Source organism: Marmota monax, unplaced genomic scaffold (assembly GCF_021218885.2).
Source record: "Marmota monax isolate L192 unplaced genomic scaffold, Marmota_monax_Labrador192_F-V1.1 WCK01_AAM20220418_F8-fsc00192, whole genome shotgun sequence".
NCBI classification, from domain to species: Eukaryota; Metazoa; Chordata; class Mammalia; order Rodentia; family Sciuridae; genus Marmota; species Marmota monax.
Window position 1 is genome coordinate 2,892,185 of NW_026693786.1, and position 24,239 is coordinate 2,916,423.

Consider the following 24,239-nt stretch of genomic DNA (forward strand, 5'->3'; position numbering starts at 1 on the left):
CAATTATCAACACCATATATAAATAAATGAACAAAATGAAGATTCATCAACATCTAAAAAAAGAAAGAAAGAAAAACTCAGGCTGGGGTTGTAGCTGAATGGTAGAGCACTTGCCTTGCATGTGTTTTACTCTGGGTTCGATCCTCAGCACCACATAAAAATAAATAAAAATAAAGACACTGTGTCCCACCTACTACTAAAAAAATAATAAAAAGAAAACCTCCACCTTATATAAAAAAATTTAAAATACTAAAATATATTTCATCTCACCATAAAAACTGGAAAAATAAGAGCAAACTAAACCTAAAGCAAACAGAAAAAAATAACATGGAATTAAATTAATTAAACTAATGAAATACGAAATACAAAAGCAATAGAAAAGTCCATGAAACCAAAAGCTAATTCTTTTTTTTTTTTTAATTTTTTATTGTTGGCTGTTCAAAACATTACATAGTTCTTGATATATCATATTTCACAATTTGATTCAAGTGGGTTATGAGCTCCCTTTTTTACCCCATATACAGATTGCAGAATCACATCAGTTACACATCCATTGATTTACATATTGCCATACTAGTGTCTGTTGTATTCTGCTGCCTTTCCTATCCTCTACTATCCCCCCTCCCCTCCCCTCCCCTCTTCTCTCTCTGCTCCCTCTACTCTAAGAACAGAGTAGGGTTGAAGAGCATGAGAAGAAGATTAACATTAAACAGGGATGAGAGGTGGGAGGGAAAGGGAGAGAGAAGGGAAAATGCATGGAAATGGAAGGAGACCCTCAGAGTTATACAAAAGTACATACAAGAGGAAGTGAGGGGAAGGGGAAAAATAATATAAGGGGGACAAACGAATGCCAAAAGCTAATTCTTTGAAAAGATGTGAAAAACCTTAGGCTAGACTGATCAGGTTCAAAAGAGACAACACTTAGGGCTGGGGATGGGGCTGGGGCTCAGTGGTAGAGCGCTTGCCTACCATGCATGAGGCACTAGGTTCGATCCTCAGCACCACATAAAAATAAACAAATAAAATAAATGCATTCTGTCCATCTGCAACTACCAAAAAAATTTTTTAAGAGAGAGACAAGATTTAAGTTACTAGAATCAGAAATAAAAGAGGGACATTACTAGCAACCTCACCAAAATAAAATAAATACTAAGAAAACTATACAAGAATAATTAAATAACTTATATGAAATGACAAACTTCTAAACAAACCACTGGTGCTGACTCAAGAAAAAATAGACAACATAAACAGATGTAACAACTGAAGAGATTAAATTAGTAATAAAAAACACCAGGAAAAAGAGCAAAGGCTCAGATGTTTTAACCACTCTATTGTACCAAATATTTAAAAGAGAATTAACAGAAGTTCTTCATGAACTCTTCCAAAAAATAGAAAACAGGGGGGTTGCCTCCCAACTCATTTTATTTTTTTTAGTTATACATGGACACAATATCTTTGCTTATTTATTTTTATGTGGTGCTCACGATCAAACCCAATGTCTCACATGTTCAAGACAAGCGCTCTGCCACTGAGCTACACCCCAACCCCTCAATTCATTTTATTAGACCAGTATTACCCTGATAACAAAACCAGAGAAAATACAAAAAGAAAAAAACTACAAACCAATACCACTCAGAAATACAGACACAGAAGTCCTCAACAAAATACTAGAAAACTTCAATTGACAACCCAAGCCCTGACTTACAAAAAATCTTTACTAATCATATCTCTGATAAAGGACACTTTTCCAAACTGTACAAAGAACACTTAAAAATCAAAAATGATAAAACAACCTGATTTTAAAATGGGCAAAAAAGTATCTGGACACTTCATGAAAGAAGATACACAGATGGTGAAATGATCACATGAAAACATGCTCAACAATATATGTCACTGAAGAATTACAAATTAAAAGAACAATGAGGGCTGGGAATGTGGCTAAGTGTTACAGCACTTGCCTAGCATGATTGACGCTCTAGGTTCAAACCCCAGTGTAGAATGGGGAGAACCATTCTAGCTACCTATATTTTGTCAGGTATGGTGGAGCATGCCTGTAATTGCAGGGACTCAGAAGGCTGAGGTAAGAGGATAGAAAAGTTCTGTAAGTAATTCTGAGAGACCCTGTCTAAAAATAAATAAATAAATAAATAAAAAGTGATAGGGGTGTAGCTCAGTGGTAAAGCACCCCTGAGCTAAATCCCCAGTACCACACACAAAAAAAATGAGTAAATGAAATAAGAGGGGCTGGGGATGTGGCTCAAGCGGTAGCGCGCTCGCCTGGCATGCGTGCGGCCCGGGTTCGATCCTCAGCATCACATACAAAACAAAGATGTTGTATCCGCCGATAACTAAAAAATAAATATTAAAATTCTCTCTCTCTCTCTCTCCTCTCTCACTCTCTCTTAAAAAAAATAAAATAAGAGCAATGAAAAACCTGTACACTCCTATTATAATGGTCAAAATCCAAAATACTGAGAACACCAAAGGCTGGTAAGGATGTAAAGCATCAGGAACTCTCATTTACTGCTAGTGAAAATGTAAAATGGTACAAATTCTTTGGAAGATAGCTTGGCAGTTTTTTGTTTACTTTGGTTCTGGCAATACTGGGGATTACAGACAAGTACCACCAAACACAGGGTAAATTTAGCTTTTTAAAAACCTAAACACACTCTTACTATGATCTAGCTACATGTTAATTTACGCAAAGGAATTGAAAACAAAAATACACAAAAATCTGCACATAGATTTATAAGCATTTTATATAAATTTTTATTATGTAAAACTCTTTATAAGAAGGTTTATTCATAATTGTCAAACTTGGAAGCAGTCAAGATGTCCTTTGGAAGGTGAATGGAAAACTAAACTGTGGCACATCCAGACATTGGAATATTTCAGAGCTAAAAAGAAATGAACTATTCAAGCCTCAAAAAGACCTAGAGTAAACCTAAAAGCATATTACTAAGTTACAGAAGCCAATCTAGAAAGGATGCATATGTATGATTCTAACTACATGACATTCTGAAAAAGGCAAAGTTTGAGGCCAGCTTCAGCAACTTGCTTAGGGAGACCCTGTCTCAAGATTGATTGATAGATAGATAGATAGATAGGGATGTAGTTCAGTGGAAGAATTCCTCTGGGAACAATCCTTGGTATCAAAAAAAAAAAAAAAAAAAACCTGTTGACAGTAAGGGAAGATGTGGGAGGACAGGAACATATTGAAACTCACTGTATTTTCACTCAAATTTGTTGTTAATCTAAAACAGCTCAAAAATAACATAAAGCAGCTCCACCAAATGTCTGCTTTTTAATTTTAAAAAAAGAAACATTACCAAAAATCTATAAAACCCCCACAGGTAACTTCATAATTAATTGTGAAAAACTGAATGATTTCCTTTTAAGATCAAGAATAAGACAAGAAAATCTGTTATTGCCAATTCTACTCTCAACTTTGCACAAGAGTTTCTAGCCAGAACAAGTAGGCAAGAAAAAAAAATAAATAAAAGGCCATCAACATTGAAAAGGAAGATGTAAAACAATCCCTATGCAGATGACATTATCTTGTATGTACAGAAGACTCAAAACAATCCACTAAAAATACTATTAGAATCAATAAATAAGTTTGGAAAGGTTGAAGGATACAATATACACAAAGCAATTGTATGTCTTCATATTTGTGATGAGTGATCTGAAAACGAAAGTAAGGAAATAACAGAATCAAAAGAAATAAAATACTTGGAAATAAATTTAACAAAAGGAAGCAAAAACCTGCCTGGTAAAGTGGTGCATGCCTTTAATCCCAGGTAATAGGGAAGCTGAAGCAGGAGAATTCCTAGAGTCCAGGAGTTTAGAGCCAGGCTAAAGAACAAAGATCCTCCATACATCAAAAAAGTCTATAAAGCTTATTCTTTGAAAACTATAAGACATAGTTGAAAGAAATTAAAGAAGATCTAAGTTAAAGGAAAAACACCTTACACTCACTATGACAGCAACACTCCTCACACTAATCTGTAGGAAAAAAAAATGCTATCCCTGGGCTGGGGTTGTGGCTCGGTGGTAGAACGCTTGCCCCACACATGTGAGACCCTGGGTTCGATCCTCAGCACCACATAAAAAAATAAATAAATAAAAATAAATATTTCGTATCCATCTACATCATAAATTTCAAAAAAAAAAAAATGCTATCCCTGCCAGAATCCAGAGAGAATTCTTTGTAAAAACTGACAGGCTTATTCTTAAAATTCATATGGTGGATGGGGGTATACCTCAGTGGTAGAATGCATGATTACCATGTGCTAGGCCTTGGGTTCAATACCTACCTACACACATACACACATACACACACACACACACACACACACAGTCTTCATATAAAATTGAAAGAATTGAAATTAAGCAAATAATCTCAAAAACTAAATAAATTTTAAAAAGGAAGATTCATACTCATTCAGATCAATGGAACAAAACTGAGAGTCCAGAAATAAGCTCCTATTGATACAGCCAACTGATTTTTGTAAGGGTGCCAGGATCATTCAATAGAGAAAGATCATTTCTCAAGAAAATGTGCTAGGACAACTAGAGAGCCTCTATGAAATAATAAAGTTGACTTCCCACTTCACACCATATATAAAACAATTAACTCAGGATATATACAGGACATAAATATAAGAATTAAATGAATAAAACTCTTAGAATAGCCAGGCACAATGGTGCACACCTGTAATCACAGTGGCTGGGGAGGATGAGGCCCTAAACAACTCAGTGAGACCATGTATCTAAATAAAATATTTTTTAAAAGGCTGGGGATGTGGCTTAGTGGTTAAGCACTCCTGGGTTCAATCCCAAGTACTGAAAAAAAAAAAAAGCTCTTAGAAGAAACTAGGGGGTAGGGAGTCCTTTATGACCTTGGATTTGGTAATGGATTTTTATATATGACAACAAAAGCATGAGCATCAAAATTTAAAAATAGGTAAATTTAGACTTCATCACAACAAAAGATTAGGGGTTGGGGTTGTAGCTCAGGTGGAGCGCTTGCCTCTCACATGTAAGGCACTGGGTTCAATCCTCAGCACCACATAAAAATAAAGGTATAGGGGGCTGGGGTTGTGGCTCAGTGTTAAGAGTGCTTGCCTAGAATGTGTGAGGCACTGGGTTCTATTCTCAGCACTAAATATAAATAAATAAATCAAATAAAGGTCCATCAACATCTAAAATATATAGTTTTTAAAAAACATTTTGTACTTCAATTAAGGATAAATCATAGAATGGGGCAAAATATTTTCAAATCACATATGTAAACGAAGTGTTCAAAGAAAGATGAATAAAATGTGGTATACTATTAAGCTTTAAAAAGGAAATTGTGATACATAGTACAATCTGGATAAACCTTCAAGATATTATGCTAAATAACAGTTGTTAGACACAAAAGGGCAAAGACTATGACTCCACTTACCTGAGGTTCCTAGCATACAATAGTCTACCCTTATCCAAAGTTTCACTTTCTGCAGTTTAAGTTAGCCATGATAACTGTGGTTCAATATTTAATAAATAAAAACTTCAATAACTATTTATAAGTCCCCCCACTCTCATAGTACTAGGGATTAAACAAACCCAAGGACTTATACCTCCTAGGCAGATGCTCTACCACTGAGCTACATCCCTAACCCTTTTCTAAATTTATTTTGAGACAGGGTCTCCCAAATTTCTGTAGGCTCACCTCAAACAAGGGATCCTTGTGTCTCAACCTCCCACATAGCTAGGATTACAGGGATTCATTTTCACACCTGGGCACAATTCATAAGAATTAAGTTATGTACCATTCTGAATAATATGATTAAATATTGAATGATCCTACTCCTTCCCACCAGAGACATGAATCATCCTTTTGTCCAGTGTATTCACACTGTATACAGTTCCCATATTTTTAGTCACTTAGTAGTCAACTTGGTCATAAGCATTTGTGTTTACTTTATGTAACAATGGCCTGATGTGAGCAATTTGAACAGTCGAAAGAAAACCTACAAAGTGTTCCTATTAAATAAAAAGGTGAGTTTATCACAGATATGACTGTATAAGGGGAAAAAAGTAAATACAAGGTTCATAATATTTTAGGAATCCCTTAATATAAAATGGGATTCTATAGTCAAATTCATAAAGACAATATTGAATGATAATTGCCAGGGCTGAGAGAGAAGACTGGGAAGCTGTTGCTTTATGAGTACAGAACTTTAATTGGGGATCATGAAAACATTTTAGAGATGGATTGTGGCAAGAGTTACACACTAACTGTAATTAATACTACAGAACTATACACTTAAAGTCAGTTCAAATAATACATTCTCTGTTACTTACTTTACCACAATAAAAACATAAAATATATAAAGAAGGCTCATAAATATGCATTTATCTTTCCATTGATAAATGGAAAGATAAATGCATATTTTAAAAGTGAGCAAAGAATCTGAACAAACATGTCTCCAAAGAGTACATACAATACATACTCAAAACCATGCTCTATATCTTTAGCCATCAGGCAACTGAAAACCATAACCACAATGAGATGCTATTTGACATTCACTTGAATGGCTAGAATCAAAAAGTCAAATAATAACATTCAAAATGGGTGCCGAGAAATCAGAAACATCATGTACGACTGGTGGGATTATAAAATAGTATAGACACTTTAGAAAACAGTTTGATGCTTCCTCAAACATTTAAAAATGTCGCCATATAACCCAACCCTATATTCGGGAACATGAAAATATATGGCCACATACAAAATTTTACACAAATGTTTATGATAACATTGTTCATAATAATCAAAAGGTGGGAATAAGCCAAATGCCCATAAATGGATCAAAGGATAAATAAATGCAGTGTGTGATGTGTTTGTGCGCGCACACATGTGAACACATACATATAATAGATATTTGGCCATAAAATGGAACAAGGTACCTTCTTGGAGGGAGGGACAAGGAATGGAACTCAGAGTTCCATGCACACTAGGCCAGTATTCTACCACTAAGCTACATCCCACCCAAAGCAAAGTACTAATATATAATGCAACATGGAAGAACCTTGAAGATGTTTTGCTAAGTTAAAAAAAAATCAGTCACAAAACACCACATATTTATCATGTCATTCATATGGAAGTTTATTATAGGGAAATCTATAAAGATATGAAAGTACATAACTGATTAGAGTTAAAGGGTTTAGGGATGACCTTTTGATATAAAAATGTTCTAAAATTAACTGTGGTAATTGTTTCATCTATGAATATACTATAAACCATGGAATTGTATGTTTTAAACGGGTCAGTGGTACAGTAAGTAAATTTTATCTCCTCTTAAGTTAAAAATTTATATTAAACCCCCATTAAGGAAATTGTAAATTAAAACCACAATGAGTCCAGTACGTATCTGTAATTTCATTTATTTGGGAGGCTAAGGCAGGAGCTTTGCAAGTTCAAGGCCAGCCCAGATAACGTTGGGAGAACCTATCTCACAATAAAAAATAAAAAGGTCTGGGGATATAGCTCAGGTGTAGAGTCCCCCTAGGTTCAATTTCTCATGACCCCTCCCCCACACAAGCCACAATGAGGTATTGTTAAATATTAGACTATCTAAAATTTTAAAAATAATGTCAACATCAAATGTTGGCAAAGAGGGCCTGAGGTTGTAGCTCAGTAGTGGAGTGCTTGCCTAGCATGTTTGAAGCACTGGGTTCGATCCTCAGCACCACATTAAGAAAAATAATTAAATAAGATAGGGGCTGGGATTGTGGCTCAGTGGTAGAGCACCTGCCTAGCATGTGTGAGGCACTGGGTTTGATTCTCAGCACCACATATAAATAAATCAATAAACAAAATAAAGGTTCATTGACAATTAAAGAAAACAAAGAAGTAAAACGTAAAAAAAAAAAAGATAAAGGTATTGTGTGCCTCTACAACTAAAAAAAAATGTTGGCAAAGATGCAGAAATTGAATCATTCATAAATTGCCATGGAAATATAAAATGGCATAGCCACTCTGGAAAACAGCTTAGGAGTTTCTTTTAAAAAAAAAATCAACATGAAACCATAATATAACCAACTGTACTCCTGGGCATTTATCCCAGAGAAATAAAAACTTAGGTTTATACAAGAACCTGTACATACATATTCACAGCAGTTTTTTTTTTTTTTTAACATTTATTTTTTGGTTGTAGTTGGTTGGACACAATATCTTTATTTTGCAGTTTTAATTGTAACAACTCAAATCTAGAATCAGCCCAGAGGTACTTCACAGGCTGAACAGTTAAACTGTGGTATTTCGGGGGCTGCGGATGTGGCTCAAGTGGTAGCACACTCGCCTGGCATGCGTGCAGCCCAGGTTCGATCCTCAGCACCACATACAAACAAAGATGTTGTGTCCGCCGAAAACTAAAAAATAAATATTAAAAAAAAATTCTCTCTCTCTCTAAAAAAAGAGAGAATGGGAGAGGCAAAAAAAAAAAAAAACACTAAAAAAATAAAAGATAAATAAACTGTGGTATTTCTATTATGAATTCTAATGTTCAATAAAAAGGAGAGGATTGTTGCTAATATGACAACTAGGATGAATCACCAAAAAAATATGCTAGATGATAAAAAATCTGAAAACATGATAAACTATATAAAGCAATTCATATAACATTTCTGAAATGACAAAAATTTTAAATGGAGGACAGATTAGTCATTGCCAGGTGTTAGACACAGGAAAGGCAGGGGGAAGGTGGTGATTGTGATTATAAAAGGGTACTATGGGAGCTAAGTATAATGGTGCTCACCTGTGATTCCAGGTACTTAGGAGGCTGAAGCAGGAGAATCTAAGTTTGAGGTCAGCCTGGGCAACTTAGTGAGACCCTATCTCAAAATTTAAGAAAAAGGACTGGGGTGTAGTGACAGAGCACTCAGCATGTTCAAGGCACTGAGTTTAATCCCCAGTACCAAAAAAATGGGAGGAGGGCAAAGTAGGAAGCCTGTCAGAATGGAACTGTTCTATATCTTGACAACAGTAGTACACACATGAATCAATAATATGTAATAAAATTGTATATCACAGGGGCTGGGGTTGTGGCTCAGCAGGAGAGCATTCGCCTAGCATGTGCAAGGCCCTGGGTTCGATTCTCAGCACCACATAAAATAAATAAATTGATTAATAGAATGAAGATATTATGCCCAACTACAACTAAAAAATAAATTTTAAAAAAGTTGTAATGTCTTGTAGTAAGCACACACAAGTACAAGGAAAACTGAGGAAACAGATTTTTAGACTGGTAGATTCTACAAACACCAGTGTTCTGGTAATATTTCATTACTATTTTATAGAATGTCACAATTAGGAGAAACTAAACAAAGAGATTTCTCTGTATCAGTTGGTACTACCACATGTGAGTCTACAATTATCTCAATAAAAACTCAGTTTTTAAAAAGTCAGCAAACTGGAAGTACAGGGGAATACCCAATACTTGATACAGAGCACCTATAAGAAATCTACACAATAAACATCAAACTTAATTGTGAAAGACTGAATGATTTCCCACGAAGACTAAGAATACCATGGTCTTCTATTAATCTTCTTCTTAAATGTAATACTTTAAAATACAAGAAGTCCTAACCAGAATAATGAGGAAAAAAGGAAATCAGACACAAAGATGGAAAGAAAACTGCCCCTACTGAGACAACATGAATGTCGAAGTAGAAAATCCCAAAGAATCTACAAGCCGGGGAGAATCCTGGAACAAATAACTGAGTTCAAGAAGTTCATAGGATACAAAGTCAACATTAAAAAGTCCACTGAATTCCTACATACCAGCAATGAACAACTAGGATTATCAAATTTAAAAACAATAAAAGTTAAAATAGCATACAAGCTAGGCGCACTGGAATGCACCTATAGTTCCAGAGACAACATGATCACTTGAATCTAGGGAGTTTGAAGGCAGCTTGGGCAACATAGCATAATCCTTCTCCAAAAAACCTGCAAAAATGTAAATGTATAGGTAAAACTCTAGCAAAATATATTCAAGATTAATATACAAACAAAACTGATTAAGAAGTTTTACTCATAATTTTCCCTGAGTACAAGTAAATTCTTTTTCCTCCCTCCCTCTTTCAGTACTAGGTGGGGCTTTAACTAAGGGCTTCACATATGCCAGGTAGCACACCAATGAGTTATATCTCCAAACCAACACTTTTTTTTTTTTAGTACTAAAGATCAAATCCAGGGGCTCTCTGTCACTGAGCTACATCCCCAGTCTATTCTGTTATCAAGAAAGAGGGTCTCACTAAATTGCTGAGGCTAGCCTCAAACTTGTGATCCTCCTGGGTTTGAGCCTCCCACATCACTGGGATTACAGTAACATTTCTATTCTTTACATACGTTTGGTTGATAACTGTCCAGTTTTATAGTTGTTTCTTGGGGAGATGATTTGACGAGCAAATTGGTCTGTACATTTTGTAATGTTTGCTTTTTATCAGAGTGGATAATTTCTATTAGCCTATCACCAAATCATTGGCATTTCTGCTATCTCTAGTGTCTAGTTAAATACAATAACTTGTTTTTCAGAAATTAATTCTTCAGTGCTTAGCAGGCTAAAGCAGGAGGATCACCAAGTTCGAGGCTTGCCTCAAACATAAATAAAATAAAGAGAGCTGGGAATGTGGCTCAATCATAGAGTACCTCTGAGATCAATTCCAAGTACCACAAAAAGTAAATAAATAAATTCTTCAGTTAGTGAATTTCAAATTGGTTTTCTTATATTTCTTAGTGGAATTTCCTATCTGTTCAATCACATATTTGTTTTTTGCACTTGGGCATAGTTATAATAGCTGGTTAAGTGCCCCTGAGTTCAATCTCTGGTACTAAAAAAGAAAAAAAAATAAATCATAATTTTATAAATTAGTCTTTATAGATTAATCTAACAAGCACAATTATAACTAATAACCTAAATTAATATTACCCAAAAAAGGACAAATCCTACCATGTATCTTGCAATATGATGCACTTACTGAGAAGACTGTAATACCACTTTACATAGTACTCCTGACAAAAAATATACGCTAAATCTAATCATAATTAAACAGGCCCATTCACAAAGTAATAGACCTACACTTGTCAAAAAATTCATGGCAAAGGAGCACAATGGTGTGCTCCTACAACCCCATCAATGTGGTAGCTAAGGATGGAGGACCACAAGTTCAAGGTCAACCTTGACAACTTAGATCCTGTCTAAAATGACAAAAAAAAAAAAAAAAAAAAAAAAAACAAGGACTGGGGATGAGGCTCAGTTGTACAGCATCCCCAGGTTTAATCCCCAGTACCACAAAAAGAAAAATTCTTGGTCCTGAAAGACAGAGAAACTGTTTTGTATTTAAAAAGAATACAGAGACATGTCAATTTAAGCAATGTGTAATTTTGAACTGGATCCTAGACATAGGGGCAAAAAACCTTACCTACAAACATCATTGAGACAAAACATAAAAAAATAGGGACAGTAGATTAGATAATAGTCTATTATATAAAGTTTTACCCACCTATTTTACCTTCCCCATTATTATTTATTATATCCTATATTCTGGTTTTCCTATTTCAAATAATTTCCCTTCTGATTTCAGAAAACCCTTAATTTCTTCTAGTATAAAGATATTTCCTCTAGTTTAGGTCTGTTGACATCAAGTTCTTACTTTGTCTAGAGATGTCTTCATTCCACCCTTCATTTAAACATTTTAAAAGGATGTTTTTGCTGAATACAGAATTATACCTTCACAATTTTTTTCATTTGGCACTTTAAAGAAATTATTTCATTGTCATTTATTTTCTATCATTTCTGCTAAGTCATCAATATTACTTTTGTTCCTTTGAAATTAATATCATTTTCCTCTAGCTAATTATATTTTCTTAGTTTTACTCTTTGAATTTCATATGATATAACTAGACGTTGTTTTCTTTATATTTATTCAGGGTTAGGACTCACAGTACTCCTTAAATCTATGCCTTGATGTCTTTTATGGTCTTTAGAAAATTTGTCTTCTGACCTATTCTCACTCTTCTCTCCTTCTGGAACTCTTAATTATACATATAGCTGAACTTCACTCTGATTTTTATTTTTTCTACATAACTTTTCTCCAACCACCAAGTATAACTACCTAAAACTGGTAATCATCACATTACACAGGATTTTTTATAAAAGAGAAAGGGAGGTAAACTACTTAAGTAGTTTTATAAAAAAAAAATTCACAAAATGTAATCAGAGATGTTCTCAAACAACATAAAATTTTAATTCCTAATACATGAGTAACTACAAGGATAAATATTTCTATACTACTCCCACTTCTTCTAATTATACATAAAACCATATTAAGTGCTTCCTTCTCCAAGTTACTACAATAAAATACAAAATTACATTTTTACTTGCCCAAATTAAAATCTCATGTCAGATCCTAGCAAAAATACACAAGAGGGGCTCTTATAAAGCTTGCTAATCTCATTTTCCACAAATTGAAAAAAAAAAAAAATTGGTACCAGGAATTGAACCCAGGGACACTTAACCCCTAAACCACATCCCCAGTCCTTTTTATATATATATATACTTTTTATTTACAGAGTATTGCCAAGTCGTTTAGGCCTCACTACATTGCTGAGGCGGCTTTGCATTCCACAATCTTCCTGTCTCAGCCTCCCATGCCACTGGGATTACAGGCATGTGCCACCACACCTGGCTCATAAATTAAAATTCTTTAAAAGCTATATATCCTCCAAATATAATTTTTTAAAAGACTATAAGATAAGCAGGTTCAATTTCAATTTACCAATGCTTTGGTTCATCACAAGTCGTGGAGGAGAACTTGTTTCTTCAGATTCTTCTGATGAGTGTGCCAGGAAGTCATGAAGCTTCTGCACCAATGTATTCAACTTGCTTTCACTATCAAAACAAAAATTTGAAGAATTTGCTTAATTAGCCTGCCATGTATTTAAATAAAAATCTCTAACAAACTAAAAACCTATCTACACTATTAATATTCTGAGAGTATGCATATTCAAAGTAAAAATTAAAGGAATTGAATTTTATCTCTTGGAGATATATAAAAATATAAGTAATGCAACCTAACCATACACTTACCCAGGCTTTAAATATCATTTAAGGAAACTGCTCATATTACTCACTAAACACTTCCAAGATATTGAGAACTTTAAATGTTCTGTGTGTTTAAACAAAGTTAGTTACACTTTACTTTCTGTTAAATCATTTTAAATGGATCATAAAATATTATCCTTAACCTAATTTTTGACAAAAATAAACTTTCCCAGCTGGGGTAGTGACACAGTGGCAGAGTGCTTGCCTAGCATGTGTGAGGCACCAGGTTTGATCCTCAACACCATGTATCAATAAATTAAAAAAAAAAAAAAAGTCCATTGGCAACTAAAATTTTTTTTTTAAATTTGAAAATAAACTTTCCTATGACAAGAGTGTTGTTTTTTTTTTTTTTTATGAGGGAGGGGCTAGGGCTGGGGCTCAGAGTTAGCATACTTGCCTGGCATGTGTGAGGCACTGGGTTCAATTCTCAGAACAGCATATAAATAAAATAAAGGTTTATCAACAAATAAAATTTTTTTAAAATAAAAATAAAATAAAGGTATTGTGCCTACCTACAACTAAATAAAATACATATTTTTAAAAAATAGGGGAAAATTTTTTTAAATTTTAACTGTAACTACCTTTTTTCACTATTAATAGCAGGCCCTTCTACAAATCTTATCATACTATCATTAAACATTTTAGTCATTATTTTCTCTTTCTTGTATACAGGCTATATATGGAAAAGCCTTAGAACCAAAACAGCTTTTCAAGAAAGATTTAAACTTGGCAACATCCAAAATAAGGGAAGCAAAACTTTTTTTTTCCTATTCATTGTAAGTATCAGTAATTTAGGGCTGGCTGGTAAAGCATTTGCCTCACGTGTATGAGGCACTAGGTTGGATCCTCAGCACCACATAAAAATAAAAAATAAAGGTATTGTGTCCATCTACAACTAAAAATTTTCTTAAAATTTTCAAAAAGTATCAGTAATTTAGCAAATATATTTACTGAACATTTACTATCTTGGAGGTCTCTGAAGTATTTTTTATAATTATACTATCTTCTGCTTGGCACAGTTTAATTGTATATCTCACTGACAGATAAATAAAACATAGACTAGGACTTGGAAGAGTTTAGATTTTCAGGGAAATATTTATGAAACAAATTTTATAGCATAAAGTTAAATTATATAATAATCCAACAGGGTTACAGAGAATTTAAAGTTTAAATGCAGAAAATAAATACCCCATTTTTAGTAAAATTAGATTATCCAAACTTTAAAGCAACAGGAAAAATATGACTCCATCAAAATTCACAACTTTTCTAAGTTTAAAAAAAAAGTGAAAACAACCCACACAATAGGAGAAAAACATTGTTAAACAATATATCTCAAAAGGGTGCAGTATCCAGAATACATAATAAATTCTCAAAATTAAACTTTTAAAAAAATTTCAAATTAAAAATGGGCAGAGAAACTGGATGAAGTGGCACAAGCCTGTAATCCCACATAACTGGGAGGCTGAAGCAGGATGATTGCAAGTTTGAGGCCAGTCTTGGTTCTGATACCTTAGTCTTGGTTCTGATACCTAGGAACTGGGGGAAAAAAGTCAAATAGAGTAATGAAAATGACCCAGCAATTTTACTTACAGATATATACCCCAAAACAAATAAAAAGATATGCCCACACATGGAAATAAAAATTGTATAAAAATATTCATAGCAGCATTTTCCTTAACAGCAAGAAAGAGGGAAGCAACTGATAAGTGAATAAACAAAATGAGGTGTAATCCATGAAATTTACATCCCAATAAAAAGGAATGAAATACTGAATATTGATACTTGCTAAAACATGCATGGTCATTGAAAACAACACGCTAGTCAGGTACAGTAGCGCATGCCTGTAAGTCCAGCAGCCCAGGAGGATTTTGAGTTCAAAGCCAGCCTCAGCAACAGCGAGGTGCTAAGCAACTCGGTGAGATCCTGTCTCTAAATCAAAATGCAAAATAAGGCTGGGTATGTGGCTCAGTGGTCAAGTGCCCCTGAGTTCAAGAAAAACAATATGCTAAAGAAAACATACATTTCAAGTATTACTCCACTTATATCTATGAACTGTCCAGAATAGTCAAGTCCACAAAAACAGAAAGCAAATCAGTAATGGCTAAAGATAGAGAGAGGGAGAATTGGGAAATAAAGGACACCATTTTTAGAGTGATAAAATATTTTAGAATTAGGGTAGTAGAAATGGTTGCAAAACATTGTGAATTTACTTAAACACTGAACTGTATATTATTAAATGGTTAAAATGATGGCTTTTATGCTACATGAATTTTATTTCCATAAAAAATTACTCTAGGGCTGGGGATGTGGCTCAAGCGGTAGCGCGCTCGCCTGGCATGCGTGCGGCCCGGGTTCAAGGGCTGAGGCTGTGGCTCACTGGTAGAAAGCTCACCTAGCACGTGTGGGGCACTGGGTTCGATCCTCAGCACCACATAAAAATAAAATAAAAGTATTGTGTTCACCTACAACTAAAAAATATTTTTAAAAATGACCCTAAAATCAGGATGGAGGGTTGGGGTTGTGGCTCAGTGGTAGAGTGCTTACCTAGCATGTGCAAGGCACTGGGTTTGATCCGCAGCACCACATAAAAATAAATAAATAAAATAAAGGTATTTGTGTTCAACTACAACTAAAAAATAAATATTAAAAAAATAAGGCCGGATATTCAAGAAGATACATTTCTTTTTAACTGGGAAAAAAAAAAAAAAAAAAAACAAAAAACAGCACCACCACAAAAGCTATGTAGGCACCTCCAAAAAACTCCACAATCAACTTAAAAGGTAAACTAATGTGAAAATTTACAAAAATACAGGAATAAACATTTATTATACAGAACTATTATGGGGGAAAACTTCATGAGTAATCAAAAGAACACATTCAAATACTGTGAATGAAGCTGCAGCTAAGTCAGGCCTTTCTGGACAGGCACCACCTCCACTCAAGCAGCAGCACAGTGAGACCTCAAGGCCAGTGGCCTTACTACATGATTTTTGTGCATTTAGTTAGGAATAATCCAAGATATATAGAGAAGGAAAAAAAGAAAAAGAAAATGTAGTAGACATGCTACTAGTGGATTTCTGGGTGTGGTATTTGGTTGTTTTCTTTGGTCGAGAAGATGGTTTTACAAAAGTATGAAATGACGTTTCCCTATATAATAAAGATACTTTTTGCCAAAACCCTTCTTTTGGAAAAGAGATATACAAAACTATTATGGTTAGGTCATGTCCATAAGTATGTTGTTAGAAAATGGAACCTGAGGAAAAGATGCTCAGGGTCCACGGCATGCAAAATTCCTTGAACCAAAATTCAAAATAGTAATAATTACCTTATCCAACCAATAGATCACCAAAGAAAAGTGGTTCTCTAGAAATGAAAGTATAGCAAACCTGCAGAATTTTGATCTCCCACTCAGTCCCAGAAATTACAATGATTCAACCACAAAAGCAAGCTCTATTGCATAAATTCACATATAGTGAGTAATCAAGGATTATGTTACAGAAAAGTCAGGCCTGGTGATGCATACCTGCAAACCCAATAACTAGGGAGGCTGAGTGAGATGGATAACAAGTTTGAGGCCAGCCTCAGCAACTTAGCAAAACACTGTCTCAAAACTTAAATTTTTAAAAGGTGAAAGGTGACTCAGTGGTAGAGTGCCCTTGAGTTCAATCTCTAGTACCACAAAAAAGGTGGGAGCAAAAATGTGGGTAAATGAGTATAGCAGACCAATAGTACCATCACATCACAAAAATAAAATGAAATGTCTACAATCAGTGGAATTTTTTTCTTTCCGGTGGGCAGGACTTTGAGGCATAAATATGTTTGTGTTGTATTGTAGGTTGAACATCAGTAATCCAAAAACCCAAGATTAATGCTCAAAAAATGAGATTTTGAAACATTTCAATATTTCAGACTTTTGAACTGAAGATGTTCATCCTGTAAAGTCTATGCAATATTCCAAAATCTAAAAAACACTAAAAATGTGAAACACTTCTGATCCCAAGTATTTTTGGATAAGGGATACTCATCCTGTATAAATTATGAGACCAGCTAAAACAATAGTGGTAAAATACAAACTTGAAACATAAATAAGGTTGCCCATTCTGGTTACAAAAGGAGAGCTCTCAAAATGTCCTTGAGCTTTTTTGTCTCAGCCACTGACATGCCATCCAAAAACAGAGACCACGTGAGCCATGGCCACAGCCACCTTAGCAAGCACCGGAAGCACCCAGGAGACAGGGGTAATGTTGGTGGCAGGCATCACCACAGGATTGACTTTAAAAAATACCACCACCCAGATTACACTGGGAAAGCTGTTATGAGGCACAATCACTTAAAGGGGAACCAGAGTTTTGGCCAAACTGTCTACCTTAATAAATTGTAGACTTCGGTATAAATGTCCTCAGGAATGATATCATGATTGGTATCTCTATGGCATTCCAGGATAACTACAAAAAAGGAAAATAATCATTTGCATATATAAGATCTGAGATAGATTTTTAAAATCTATTTTCTAGAATCACATCTTAGAGATCATCCTTAGGAATGTATATGTTCTATTGAAATTGGCATTTCAAAAATACCAGAGCAAGTGTGGTCTTCTTGTTTTGTTGTTTTGTTTTGGTACTGGGGATGGAACCCATGGCGCTTAACCACACAGCAACATCCCCAACACTATTTTGTATTTTATTTAGAGACAGGGTCTCACCAAGTTGCTTAGGTAGGGCCTTGCTAAACTGCTGAGGCTGACTTTGAACTTGCAATCCTCCTGCCTCAGCTTCCCGAGCCAGTGGGCTTATAGGCATGCACCACTGCACCCAACTTGTTGTCTTTGTGTGTGTATCAATAGAAATTAAACCACAGTGCACTTTACCACCAAGCTACACCCCCAGCATTTTTGATTATCTTATTTTTGAGACAGATTATCGCTAAATAATGACCTGGAAGTGGTGGCATACACCTATAATCTCAGCAGCTGAGGAGGATAAGACAGGAGGATAGCAAGTTCAAGCCCATCCTCAGAAAAACAGCAAAGTCCTACACAATCCTGTCTCAAAACTTAAAGAGGGGCTGGGGATATGGCTCAGTTGGTAGAGTGCTTGCCTTGCATGCACAAGGCCCTGGGTTCGATCCCCAGCACCACAAAAAAAGAAAGGACAAAAAGTCGATCTGGGGTTGTGGCTCAGTGGTAGAGCATTTGCCTAGCACATATTAGGTACTGGGTTCAATTCTAAGCACTACATAAAAATAAATAAATAAAATAAACTCATAAAAAATGTATGCTCCAAACAAAAGGAAATAAAAAGTCCAATAAGATTAGGAAGTCCTTTAAGATAGACACATTTATCCCTTCTCACACTGGGTCACCAGCACACAAAAATCAATCCTTCTATAGCTTCTTCCAAACTGTTGCTAATCATATGAAATGAAGTTATCATGTACATCCTTTATTATATAATTGGCACTAAGTATATGTACCAAGTTCAATGCCACTAAGTCAAAGAAGCACATGGTTAAGTATAGGGGCTCTAATATTAGTCAGATACCAATCTACTGTTCCTTCTACTGTGACTTTCAGCAATTTAACTTGAACCTCAGTTATATTATACATATAATGTGCATAGTGCTGTTTTAAGGACTAGATGAAATAATATATTTGAAGTCTTTAATACTATACCTGGCTGTTAAAAATGCCTTGTAATATTTAAATGCTGTCATTTTAATATTGCTTTTTCTAGATATCTTCCTCCAGGTTGCTATTCTTTCTTTAATACTTCTTGGTATTATCACAGAGTACTTATTATTTGGATTGATTTTGAATTGAGCCTCTATTTATTGATCTTACTCACCAGAATCAATTTTCAACTCTTAGGTTTCCTCAATAGCTAAAATGTATCAGTGATTAAACTGTGGATATGTGGAACTCAAAATTATCATAGATTGTTTGCTATAGATTCATGGAATCTCTAGAGCTAAGGTAATCTGTTAGCATCTAATGGGGTATGATTATGTGTTCACTTCTAAGATTGTGCTTAAATTTTCAAATCTGGGAAGGAGGACATAGACCAGGAAGCACAGTGAATCCTGTTTCCTCCCTTTGCTCAGACCCACTCAAGAGAAGCAGCAGCAGCAGTAGGCAACAGTATCAATATTAATTAGTCATGTGGTTCTAAAGCAATTTATTTTTCACATTGTAGAGACTATAGTGCACTCTCATCATTTTGATTGAATTTTTACCATAATTTGGATCCACAGAGGACTTGATAATCTTATCAGTTCACAGAATATCACTCAAGTCCACAATGTACTGATTGTGAAGAGAAAGTAGTTGGTACAGTAGCCCTCCCTTATTGATACTTTCACTTTCTGCAATTTCGGTTACCTGCAATCAGCTGTGATCTAAAAATATTAAATGTAAAATTCCAGAAATAAACAATTCACAAACTTGAATCATGTGCCACTGTGAGTACCATGATGAAATCTTCTGCTATCCTATCTGTTCCACCTAAGAGGTGAACCACCCTTTATCAAGCATATTTAAAAGACACTGTACTCTCTTGTTAAATTAGCTATCTCCTTCAAGGAACACTTATTTTACCTAATAATGGTCACAACAGCTACAAGAATACATATTCTTCTCATCAATATATTTAACATTCTCCAAGGCAGATCATATGTTAGGCTACAAAGTAAGTCGTAACAAATTTAAGATGATTGAAATCATATTCTATTATCTTTTTTGACAATAATGGTATAAAACTGGACATTAATAATAATAGGAACCCTGGAAAATTCACATGTGTGGAAATCAAACAACATACTTCTGAGAACCAATGGATCAGTGAAGAAATGAGAAGACACACAAAAATTCTTGAGACAAATGAAAATGGAAACATATCATACCAAATCCTATAGGAAACAGCAAAACTGGACTAATAGGGAGGTTTGTAGCAATCAAAAAATAAAGATTTCAAAAAAGAACCTAAAATTATGCCTCTAGAACGAGAAAAACAAGAAAAAAAAAACATTAAACCCATTATAGGTAGAAGGAAAGAAATAATAAAGACCAGAGCATAAGTGAAACAGAATATAAGAAAAAACAAAATGAATCTAAATGCTGCATGATCTCACTCGTATAAAAATCTAAAAATTGGATCCCACGGAAGTAGTAAGTTAAAGTGGTGATCACCACAGGCTGAGATGGGAGCAGGGAGTTTGAGGTAAAGGTTGGTCAACAGTTAAAATTTTTCGGTTAGTTAGAGGGGGCTGGAGTTGTGGCTCAGCTGCTGTACTTGTGAGGCCTTGAGTTCGATCCTAAGCACCACATATAAATAAATTAAGGTATTGTGTCCACCTATAACTAAAAAAATATTTTAAAAAATAAGAAAAAAAAATTTAGTTAGAGCAGAACACAGTGGCCCATGCCTATAATCCCAGCGACTCAGGAGGCTGAGCTAGGAGGATCATGAGTTCAAAACCAGTCTCAGCAATTTAGCAAGTTCCTAAGCAACTCAGTGAGACCCTGTCTCTAAATAAAATACAAAATAGGGCTGGGGATGTGGTTCAGTGGTTGAGTGCCCCTGAGTCCAATCTCTAGTAAAAAAAAAAAACAAAAAAAAACAAGAAAAGAAATATTTTAAATATATATACATACATATATATGTATAGTTGCTGATAGACCTTTATTTTATTTATATATGGTGTTGAGAATTGAACCCAGTGACTCACATATGCCAGGCAAGTACTCTACTACTAAGCCACAAACCCAGCCCCAAGAAAAATATCTTGATATTTGCAAAAACATAAATAACTTTGCAGACATTATTATGTTATGGCAAATGAAATAAGCCAGTCATACAAGAATAAATATTACATGGTTCTACCTACATGAGTTTCTATAACAGTAAAACTCATATAAACAGGGCTGAGATGTAGCTCAATGGTAAAGTGCTCGTCTCACATGCATGAAGCAATGGGTTCAACCCCAACTCCAAAAAAAAAAAAAGATTCTTATAGAAACAGAATATACTATGATTGCTAGGGTTGGAGAGAAGAGGAAGGAAGACTCTGGCCAGAAGATTGGACTCGTGTGGGTAGGTGGGATGGCATCAGAAAGGTAGAGTATGCCTTCCAGTATATCCAGACCTGTTTTGTAACTGATTATGATCCAACCACTGAAGACTCCTACAAAAACCAGTGTGAGATAGATGACAGAGCAACCTGGCTAGATATTTTAGACACAGTTAGAAAAGAATAATTTGGAGTCAAGAGAGCACAGTAAACAAGAAATGGTGAGGGCTCCCTGTTGGTCTTTTCAACCACAGAAGGTGGTCTGAATAAATCTGTAAGTTTCAAAGACAAGATTCTCAGAGTAAAGGATTGTAATGAGATGCCAATTGTTTTAATTGGTAATAAAGCAGACCTGGATCAGCAAGAGCAGGTAACACAGGAGGAAAGACAGCAGTTAGCATGGCAACTTAAATAACATACATGAAGGAGTCAGCAAAGATTATAACAAACATAGATCAAAGTTTCCATGAACTTCTCCAGGCTATAAGGAAATTTAAAGAGCAATACTATCCTACTTCACAGAAAAAAAAATGGTAGTGAGAGAAGATAAGAAAGGCTGCCATTATGTCATTTTCTAAGAATCCCTTGAGATTTAGCTACCAACTGCCAGGAAAAGTCCTTATCTCCTTCTCTCCTTATGATTTACATCATGCTGGTACCTGTTTTAGTCTTAGATAAATGATCAACATATTAGCCTTAAACAAAGAAGCCCACTGAGCCTTTCCATGAAGCTAATACAATGGTCCTTTCCAGACTGATTTAAAGGAAACAGTAAAGCTGCTTTAAAGATTATCTGATTCCTTTAAAATAATGGCTACAGGGCTTGAGTTGTGGCTCAATGGTAGAATGCTTGCCTAGCATGCATGAGGCACTGGGTTCCATCCTCAGCACCACATAAAAATAAAGATATTGTGTCCACCTAAAACTAAAATATAAATATTTAAAAATAAAATACATGTCAGCATACATATTCATTTTCAAAGAGCTTACATTTTAATAGGAATGAATCACTTTTGCAACATGAGCTGTTTGCCAAGTTGACGCAATAGGCTACAAAATAATTTTTAACTCCTAAAATTGTTACTCTAAATAGAAACAAAAAGGTTTTTGTTTTTGTGGTACTGGGGATCAGATCCAGGGCCTTGTGCATCAAGGCAAGCACTCAACCAACTGAGCTATATCCCCAACCCCATAAAAAGGTTTTTAATGAGAATTTTTGCCCTATCTTTAAAATTTTTGATGTAAACTTTAGTTATACACTAAATGGAATCTACAGAAGTGAAACATCACAGACTTTTCTTGTTTTGTTGTTGTTGGTACTTGGGAATAAAACCAGGAGTGCTTATCCACTGAGCCACACATCCTCAGATCTTTTTATTTTTTATTTTCTATTTTGAGACATGTTTTCACTAAGATGCTTAGGACCTTGATAAATTGTTGAGGCTGGCTTTGAACTTGCAATCCCTCCTGCCTCAGCTTACTGAGACACTGAGATTACAGGTATATACCACCTCTCCCAGCCATCTCAGACCTTTCTGGATGCTGGAGCTTGTGTTTACCAGTGCCCAAAATACCAACATGACTATTGCGTTTATAGATTAAAAACTGTTACTCAAGCCTGTTATTGCTCCTCCTCTTGAAGAAAATATTCTATGTGGACCAATATTAGAAAACATTCTGGACTTAGGCATCTCAATGTGTACTTGGTTTTTTAATTTCTCTCATCATAGCCATGCTAAGACTGTGGAATGAATAATTTATCTCCCTTGACAAGTATTTGTGGTTAAAGGGATTCAAAAACACTAAACATGTCTTTCTTTGATGACAGATACAAAACTGATCTTTCCAGAGTCAGAGATTATTAATATCTTGCCACATACTTTTAAACATTATTTTTTCAAACTAGTTAAGAAGTATTTTATATATATTGTTTAGTTATTGATGGACCATTATTTATTTATATGTGGTTCTGAGAATCAAACCCAGTGCCTCACACATGCTAGGCAAGCCACAACCCCAGCCCAAGAAGTATATTTAGAATCCTTTTTTTGTTACTTCTGGTTATGCATGATATAATTATACAAGCATTGAATATATATCATTCTACTTAAGACCCCCATTCCTGTGGATGTACTAGATGGTGGGTTTCACTGTGTGTATTCATATGTATGCATAGGAAAATTATTTCAGACTTATTCTACTATCTTACTTTTCCTATCCCCCCTTCCCTTCATTCCCCTTTGCTCCATCTACTGAACTGTAAAAAAGTATTTTTATGCCAGGCACAGTGGTGCACACCTGTAATACCAGCAGCTAAGGAGGCTGAGACAAGAGGATCACAAATTCAAGGCCGGTCTGAGCAACTTATCCAGGCCCTAAGCAACTAAACGAGACTCTGTCTCTAAATAAAATACAAAAAAAGGGTTGGGGATGTGGCTCAGTGGTTAAGCAACACTCAGTTAATCCCCAGTACCAAAAAAAAAACAAAACAAAAAAAAAAAAAAAAAAAAACGTAGTTTTATGTTTTCAAGCAAATTTGCTTTCACAGAATACCTTGTGTATATAAAAGTATTTAATTCTCATTGTTCACTTTTTTTTGGGGGGAGTACCAGAGATTGAACTAAGGGGCACTCACACTGAGCCACATCCCCAGTCCCATTTTGTATTTTATTTAGAGACAGGGTATCACTGAGTTGCTTAGCACCTCACTTTTGGTGAGGCTGGATTTGAACTCACAATCCTCTTGCCTCAGCCTCCCGAGCCACTGGGATTACAGGCCTAACCCACCATGCCCGGCCTTACTGTTTACATTTAACTGACAAAAGAAGTAGCTTCTGTGGTTAAAAAAAAAAAAAAAAAAAAAAATTACTTGCTAATCTGATCATGGCTGGATCTGCACTGGACCAGCTATATATTTCACTCCAGAAACCTTCCCAACAGAATACAACAGGATGAGACCGTGAAATCATTTTCAGTATCCACTGCTAGGTTTTGACTATTATGTCAAGTATTAAGTGTAAA

General features: G+C 35.0%; 1 protein-coding gene across 11 annotated transcripts in view; it reads right to left on the reverse strand.

Annotated features, from left to right (window-relative positions):
• The window catches only part of Atrx (ATRX chromatin remodeler), a 231,630-nt gene that overhangs the window by 173,457 nt on the left and 33,934 nt on the right, over positions 1-24,239 (reverse strand). For 7 of the 11 annotated variants that reach the window (XM_058584904.1, XM_058584905.1, XM_058584909.1 and 4 more), the window contains 2 exons: positions 17,518-17,596; positions 12,826-12,938 (listed from right to left, as the gene is read on the reverse strand). The exons of 1 other annotated variant lie outside the window; for it this stretch is intronic. In XM_058584904.1, the coding sequence (XP_058440887.1) occupies positions 12,826-12,938; positions 17,518-17,596 (192 nt within the window). Of the gene's footprint in view, positions 1-5,713; positions 5,781-12,825; positions 12,939-17,517; positions 17,597-24,239 lie in introns of those variants that run through there. 3 more of the 11 variants (XM_046462149.2, XM_058584908.1, XM_046462155.2) reach the window with 2 other exon arrangements.